The sequence below is a fragment of the Electrophorus electricus genome, chromosome 23 (assembly GCF_013358815.1).
Source record: "Electrophorus electricus isolate fEleEle1 chromosome 23, fEleEle1.pri, whole genome shotgun sequence".
Classification (NCBI taxonomy): Eukaryota; Metazoa; Chordata; class Actinopteri; order Gymnotiformes; family Gymnotidae; genus Electrophorus; species Electrophorus electricus.
Window position 1 is genome coordinate 10,529,816 of NC_049557.1, and position 8,252 is coordinate 10,538,067.

Below are 8,252 nucleotides of genomic sequence, written 5' to 3' on the forward strand. Positions count from 1 at the left end.
AACAGTCTTTATTTAGGTGAGCTAGTCTTATTAGAAAATTAAATTCTTTACAGTAAATGGAAATAAAATGCAATCCCAGTGACACTCAAGACAAAACATAAAAGTGATGATACCAAGCAGACATACAGCTCGATGGTGCCAGAGACCAGGCGCAAGGGGCACATCAGGGGTAACAACAGCACCGTCTGCATTTATAACGCCAGACACAACACCCATAGTTCACATCCATGCAGCAGCTGCAGCTGTGCTCACCTCAGAGGAGGCAGTCCCACACCTGCTGCACTGAGGACCTGCCTGCCCCTGCACGGGGTGTGTGGGGGTGGGGGATTGTAGAGGAAGGTGTTCAGCACCTCTGGAGTGTTTCAACAACACACACACACACGCACACACACACATACCACACAAATGTGTAATTTTCTTAAGTAACCTAAAATGCCCTCCAAGAGGATGCAGGCAAGTGCGGATCAGTGTTTCCCAGCATCTGCCGCTAAGGCGTTTGGCCTGAAACACATTCACACACACAGACATGCCCATATTTTAACTGTGTTCTCATTCCACAGGGATGTGAAGGAACCCATGAGAGCATGCAGGAGTTCACTAAAATACAAACGCTACTGGTGATCGCGTGAGCCAAACCGGAACGCCGGGAGACCAATATTTATAGCCGGAAGCAAGACAGACAAAACGCAGCCCAAAGGAATGTCAGAAAAGGCACTAAGAATTATTACTAAAACCAATGTCAACATACACCTTAAATAAATTAAACATTTCCTTAAAGATTTGCTCCTTAAACAAAAGAAAACAAAACGGACCGAACCAAGTGTTACAGCTGGAGGGGACTAAGGGAGTCCTGCAGGAGGGTCAGGCTTTGCCGTACCATTAACACACAGGAGGGGAGAAGCATCCAGCATCTGCCCCCTCCAAATGCTATATATCCCAGCATGCCTCTGCTCTGCTAAGGGGCTCCCTGAATCCAGGAATCCAGCACATCCACAAAGTCCTGGTGTAAGAGGGGCGGAGGTAGAGCAGTCCGTGCCGTGGGCCGCAGCAGAGTGGCAGGTGTATGGTGCGGCTTCCAAACGCTTGTCTAAACCTTTTAGCGCTGACACTCATAAGACTTCACCAACGCACAGGTTAACAGATTTTTAAAAGTGCAATACGGAACAATTCTGCGTTCTGATTTTAAAGCCACGGTTTTGCTTCCAACGCGTTTAAGACAATTATCCACAAACGAGCACTCGGAAGTACTGCGGGTGCAGGTGCTGCCCAGGGTTCACGGGACGTGCAGCTCAACGGCTCACGTGACATTGGAGTTTAAGGGCTAAGCATGTAGAAGAGGCGTGTAGATCTTTCAGACCAAGACAAGCTGGTAAGGGCACAGATGTTTTAAAATATGAAAATTCAAGTTAAATCTTTAACAACAAAAGGTCTACCTTTAATGTGCATAGAATACATTTTTAAAATATACAGTAAGAAAAATAAATCAAGATATTAAAAAAGGCACCCAAATTACCACAGGTTATTAGGTGTATAAATACTTTACGAGATGTTGATTAATTATATAATTACTGTTACACTTTTGCATATAACAATTGCAGCGACATCTGGAGTTTGTTCACACAGTGTCTGTCAGGGATGGTTTAAATCCAATAGAATTTATACCACCCTACACTGCCTTCCGAACCCATCTACCCATTCCTGCCCAGCCCACGCTGCCTCAACCCCAAGCCCCGCCCAGCCCACGCTGCCTCAACCCCAAGCCCCGCCCAGCCCACGCTGCCTCAACCCCAAGCCCCGCCCAGCCCAGCCCACGCTGCCTCAACCCCAAGCCCCGCCCAGCCCAGCCCACGCTGCCTCAACCCCAAGCCCCGCCCAGCCCAGCCCACGCTGCCTCAACCCCAAGCCCCGCCCAGCCCACGCTGTTTGTATACTGGGTGCAGATCGCCAGGGTGTTTGAGCACGACCCTAAACACACACGTTGCAGGCCAGTATGGGTCCAGGAGCAGTGCTGGATTTACACTCAGTCGATCTTTATGAGGACGACATGCAACGTCTCCAGGAACAAGACTGAGTCACACTGCTGGATCTCTAAGCAGACGTGGCCTCATTCAGAGTCTAGTCAGTAAAGAAGACAGGGACAGTCAGGGTTAGTGAGCAGTGTGTGCACTGGCCCAGGAGAAAATGCACCCCAACAGACCTGTACCTGCAACTTTCACAGGGTGTATTACCATTAAAAGCAAATGCACACAAATGTTTTTTTGGGGTATGAAACATCAACACAGACTCAATGTCACAATCAACCAAAGTGTGTCAAACTCAGTCCATAAGATCACTTCAGTTATGGTGCACGTTACACACACACACGGATGGCTGCAACCCCTCTGGAAGGAGCGGCACAACAGAGACTGTGTTTGGTCTTTAACGGTCTCAACCCTACATTCATGAGAAACTGACCCAGGGCAGAGAGACAGAGCGGGAGGGAGTGTGTGTGTGTGTGTGTGTGTGTGTGTTAGTGGCGGTTGTTGCAGTCTTGCTGTGGTATTGACAGTTTCTTCATCTCGATACTGAACACTCTGATGTTGAGGTGTGTGGCAATCTGGTTACACACACTGACACAGTAGCACACCAGGTCAAGCCCAGACAACCCCTGAAAACACAACGTGAAAACATCAACGTGAGCAAACCACAAACACCACACAAACAAAAGTAGATAAGACAGCAAGTCCTACATGTTTCTAATGAGGTGTTTGATAATGAAGTAAATGATGTTTAAACGCAATTGGCATGACACTACATGGCTTTTAAAGTTGTGTGTGTGATGTCATCAACATGCGCCTGTGCTCACCAGGCCTGCCCAGAGGAGGAGGTGCTGAGGTAGGAACCCATGAAAGAACTGGCTGAAGAGGAGAAGAAGGGGACCAGAGAACGCAGTGTCTGCTCTTGGGAGCTCGCTTCTGGTCATATGGGCGACCTGACACACACACACACATTATATAGGACACTACAAACATCCCGTGTCTCACCGTAGCAGGACAAAAACACACACAGACAGACAAAACAGGAGGACGAGCCTGGAAAAAGAAACCACCATTACTGTACAAGACCTGTAGACACACGACAGGCCCCCACACACAACAGGTTGGCAAAAGTTGCACATTACAACAGAGCACAACATTAATAAGCTCTTATTTCTACAGTGAACTGGAATACAGGATGGTTGTGGATTGCATTAAGGCATAAAACCCAGTGACAACACTTTTGTCATTTTAATAAATCTGGCAACCATATAGATGACACACACACACACACACACACACACACACACACACACACACACACACACACACACACACACACACACACACACACACAAACACACAAACACTACATTACATTACCCAGAACGCATATATACCGACACACAACACTGCACAGAGTCCGCAAACTGCCTGGTCTGTGAAGTCAGAGGGAGAACTGCTGTCATGACAGGGCATCACACTGAACCTTCACTGAACAGGACTGATCTGGGAACTGGCCTGCTGTCCTGTCTGTGCTGACACACTAAAGACTTACCACCAGTCTGTTGGTGAGCTTGGCAGAGACGAAGCCGAACGCCAAAACAAACAGGCAGGGTTGCGTCTCGAAGAGCTGCTCCGGGGACGTCCTGTAGACGGCCAGAGCCAGGGCCGTTACCGTGGCAATGTGGAAACCCGGGGAGAGGACGCTCGTACCCTGGAGAGAAAACAAGATCCTTCAATCATCAAACCACGTACCCCTCGCTCTCTCTCTTCTTTCGTTCCTTTAGAAACCCGATTTTTCCCCAGTCTGGTCTCTGACGAGTCCAGCTCTCATAATGACCTACTGGGAAGGTCAGCAGGTCATTAACTGTGACATGGTCCTCCATGAACAGAGGTAAATACCAGCACTACTGCTGGTCTGGTACAGCACGGAGGAGGCATGAACCCTCGGGGTGAACACTTACCGCAACCGTAGATCCGTTTTTCCCTATTCCACCCGCGAATATGACCCGGAAGTAATTGGTACAGGAGAAAACAGCTCCCAGCAGAGTGAAGAGCGCAGGGATGATCTTAATCTGGATGTTTAGCACTGGAATCTGACAACAGAGAGACACACAAATTAACTTCCGTAGAACATGTTTTAACATTTACATTTATTTTCTTTCGACCTGTTCCATTTTCAAATTACAATTTTTAAAAAATTATTAAAAGTTTCGAGTGTAAAAATCGGTCCATAAAACGTGACTGTCAGCTCACAGACCATCACGAAGGGACAGAGACAAGACAGCGCCCTCTCGTGGCAGAAAGCTGGTTTTACAAGTGACAGTTTTTCCAAAACTGTTTCTTTGTCATTTGCCACATCTGTAATTTTTCCAGGCCATTTTTACCTCAACCACAATCCACTGAACCGACTCTACGGTTTTAGGAACGTGGCGGCAGGCGGGGGTGGGGTGGGGGGGGGTGTTGGAGACAGGACGGACAACACAGTCTGATCTGGGACGAGAAGGATTACCACATATTGCCAGAAAGACGTTCCCCCAACGGCAGCCAGCAAGTACAGGACTTCAATGAAGAGCTGAACCTCAGTCACATCGATGCTAAACACACACCCGGTGTGGAGATGATATCAGAATTACACCCATGCAGACACACACAGCCAGATCACTTCATTTATCAGCCCAGCAAGGATTATTAACGACACCATGACAGCACACCCAGCAGGGGGGAGGACACTCCCATCTGCTCGGCCCAGTCTGGTCCAGAACTGAACTCTGCAGGAGGGTCCATCTCCATGAGAACCGAACAGTCAGCTGGACCAATCAATCAATCAATCAAAATTGAATTAAGACCAATTAAAAACAGGCACTGTAAGGTGGTGTAAAGGTGTGGGTGTCGCGGGTCCACTCACATGCCGAATCGCAGCGTGCCCGAAACGAAGGTCTGCCAGTGGGCACAGTAGAACATGAAGATGCCCGCGAAACAGCAGAAGAACATCCAGTCAGGGTGTGTGCCCAGCTGGGCGCCGACACACGTACCGAGGATGACAAACACTACAGCCGGCACGCACACAAGCACACACACACACCCCACATATGTCACACACACACACACACCATACATGTAAGGTGCACGTCTCTCACACACACACACACAAACAAGGTCAGAACTTTGATCATGACCTGAACTCCCATAAAAACAATGTTCTTTCCATTATAATGTTGCGGTTTTGACAGCCTGGAGCCCCTGTGTATTTATGTGTTTATATATTGCGCTATTAGCAATCGCTTATGCAAATATTTGTTTGCATTAGAAAAACAGGGAGACACGTGAGAGCACACCCACACACACACCCACCAGTGGAGAGGGAGTCACAGCCATGGTCAAAAAGCTCTCCAAGTGGGGTGCTACTGTTGGTCCTCCGTGCCTGTTTACCGTCAATGGCATCTAGTGACTGGTAGATGAAAAGACCCAAGGCACATGCCAGGTACACCCAGGTAGGTGCCTGAGGAAAAAAGAAGGAACAAATATGAATTTTAAAAGAAAACTACAGAAGACGCCATTCCGGTTCATGTAGTTTGACACGTCAGTGATGGAGACACATAGGTTGTGTAAAGAGCTCCCTGAATGATGCCTCAACCGAGCACATTTATGAAAAACTAGAGACCTGACCAAGACCTGGAGTCCTTTTATCTGACGTAGAAAAATCCCCCAGAACTGATAAATACAGACGCTGTAGATGGAAAAAAGCATCAGTAAAGTCCAGCATGGTGGGAGTCTCCTGCTCTTCCTGTGTCCAGCTCCTGAGCAGATACAGCAGAGCATCTCCACACCTGGCACAGGTAGACTGGGAGCCCCCCACACACCTGGCACAGGTAGACTGGGAGCTGTCTTAAGGCAAAGATATGGACAGACTGCGGCGTGTTCAGGACTTGAGAAAAAAACACATGCAGAAGAAACTCTACGAAACACTCTGCATCCAACAAATCCACGGAGCAACAAGATGGCTTAGTGGGTCAACATAAACGGGTCAGAACCACGTCGTCTCCCGTGCTACCTGCTCAGTGGCGGTGGGACAGTGGTAGACGAGGGCAAGCGTGGTGACAGCGTTGACGAGCAGGCCCGTGACGGTGATGAGGTTCGGCGCCATCCACAGGGGAACGCGGCCCACCAGCCAGCACCAGAACGGCTGCATGCAGGGCTCAAGCAAAGACTTCCCCGTGCTGCTGTACCGGTGCTCCTTCAGAACCGCCAACTGCTGCTGTGACAACCGTGTGCCCGGCCACGCTGCCAGCCTCCCCAGGATTCCGGAAACTTCTCCTTCCACACCTGCTACCGTGGTGCCGGTATCCAGCTGAGGGTCAAGCTCCGGGTTGCCGGGGCGGGACCGGAGCGAGCTTCTGTGCCCTGAGCTCATGACTGAGTGTTCGGAGGTTCTGACCTACAGTCCACTGTAAGTAAACCACAGAGAGGACCTACAGAAAGAAACAACAAACATGACATCACATAAATCGTGTTAGCGGCTTGTGTAACAGAATAGACGTTAGAAACTTTTAGCAACCACATTACTGGAAGAATGTCACGTAGTTAAGCAGCAGCTAAATACATTTATTAACCGTTATAACGAGGTACATATTTACACAGCTGGCAGGCTTGAAACAATGAAACTGAACAAGTCAAACGAGTTAAACCACCTTCGCGAATTAAACACGGATCAGACTAACGTTCATTACTGAGGATTAAATGTTCTCCATGCCCTCCCGTTTGGCACTCGTGGTATGTAGACAGGAAGCGCAGAGAATTTGGGAGCGCCCATTAAACAAGAGCCGCTCTAACTCGATCAAATTCAGCCGCAGAGACCAGGGGCCTCCCACACCTGCGCAGCCACCTTGGACGATTCACGCCTAAACTTAACACGGAACAAACTCCGGAACTGAACACACGGCGATCGGCTGCAGACGCGGATTATCCATCTTTACCAACCTGGCAGTAAACGAGCGCTACAACGCGTGCGGACGGTGCCCGTGCCGTGCCGTGCCGCGCACGTGAGAGAGGCCAACCGTATGGAGGAAGTTGGAGGCTGTTCTCCGCCTAGCCGGTTAGCTAACCCAGCTAGCGCTACGCGCGTGCGTTACCGGGTGACACCCCCGCTCGGGGTGCTGGGACCGGACTGGTGGTCAGCTCGAGCGAGGAATAACGGGCTGGTGCGGTAGCAGATGCAGCTCACGCTGGCGTGGCGAGTGCGCTGCTGGAAAGGCCGTCCGAGACCGCCGGTCCGGTGCCAGCATGAGAGGAGGAGGAGGAGGAGGAGGAGGAGCAGACAGCGACAACACGGACTCTTATGGCACCGGAAGCGAGCGCCTCCCGAAAGGAAAAAAAAAACAAAAAACAAAAAAACCCAACAACAAAAAAAAACAAAACCCGCGCGTGGTAGCCTGAGCATAAAAATATTATTGTTATTAGTGCATCACTTTTTGTTTGTTGAGGAGATTTATGCAGCGAGGATCAGATGTGTTCGCAAAAGAAAAACGCGCTCAAAATCGCTCTTGTTGCTTCACTTCCGGTGCTACATATAAGAGTGTTTTAGACTCCTCGAGCTACTGTACGTGAGTGCGCGCTAATGCACGAGCTAATAAAACGTTTTAGCAAGAGTATCTTGAAATTATTCTACACGAACGTTTTCCAAATGAACGGCTTAATTTACGTCTGCCTAGAAAAGTAGGAAGAAAAAGCATATCGTCCACTAGATGGGGCTAGAGCACTGGCGCAAAATCTAAAACTCACCAAGTCGACTGTCACCTGTGCTGTTTTTATCATAATGGGCCACAACTAAATCTGAGAGGGAATATGTTGTGGAGCGATGCGTATGAACTATCGCTATCATTTTAAACCCTTTTCAAGTCGGTTTACTGCCATAACCACATAGGAGCGAACGTTAGAAAGCTGCAGATCTTCCCCAGCCTCGTGTCATCTGTCCACACACTGCAGGGCAGCTGGCGGGGTCTTCTGGACTCCTGGACACTGGCTGAAGATCCTGGATTGTGGGGAACTATGGCTGATCCTGAGAGGGCTGGTGTGGCAGCCCTGGCTAGCAGTTGTCTGTGAGGCCGTGGGCGCGAGTGCCAGCTTGCTAAATGTTCTTTTAAAGCAACGAGGAAGGCGTCAGAGAACAGATCGTTTGGTTTTCAGCTTCCTGTTATCAAAATGAAACCATTAAACGTATGCCAACAATAACCA

At 49.2% G+C, this 8,252-nt stretch overlaps 1 protein-coding gene across 3 annotated transcripts; it reads right to left on the minus strand.

Annotated features, from left to right (window-relative positions):
* Positions 1-1,888: 1,888 nt before the first annotated feature.
* Positions 1,889-7,347, minus strand: cept1a (choline/ethanolamine phosphotransferase 1a). 3 transcript variants are annotated; one of them, XM_027026943.2, is made up of 9 exons: positions 7,151-7,347; positions 6,073-6,490; positions 5,373-5,520; positions 4,927-5,068; positions 4,531-4,615; positions 3,983-4,114; positions 3,574-3,732; positions 2,846-2,971; positions 1,889-2,647 (listed from the first exon to the last, which is right to left on the minus strand). In XM_027026943.2, exons 2-9 carry the CDS (start codon positions 6,430-6,432, stop codon positions 2,510-2,512), a joined length of 1,290 nt encoding a protein of 429 aa, XP_026882744.1. In that variant the 5' UTR covers positions 6,433-6,490; positions 7,151-7,347; the 3' UTR covers positions 1,889-2,509. The 3 variants fall into 3 exon arrangements, with proteins under 3 accessions (XP_026882744.1, XP_026882743.1, XP_026882745.1); XM_027026942.2 differs by having other exon boundaries at positions 6,999-7,347; XM_027026944.2 differs by lacking the exon at positions 7,151-7,347 and adding an exon at positions 6,740-6,893.
* Positions 7,348-8,252: the final 905 nt, after the last annotated feature.

Coding starts and splice junctions, on each gene's coding strand:
- cept1a (XM_027026943.2), bottom strand. CDS start 6,432: ATGAGCTCAGGGCACAGAAGCTCGCTCCGGTCCCGCCCCGGCAACCCG. Junction 4,115..4,530: donor CGTCTTTCTGGCAATATGTG/GTAATCCTTCTC, acceptor CTCTGTTGTCAG/ATTCCAGTGCTAAACATCCA. Junction 2,648..2,845: donor TCCTCCTCTGGGCAGGCCTG/GTGAGCACAGGC, acceptor TTGTGTTTTCAG/GGGTTGTCTGGGCTTGACCT.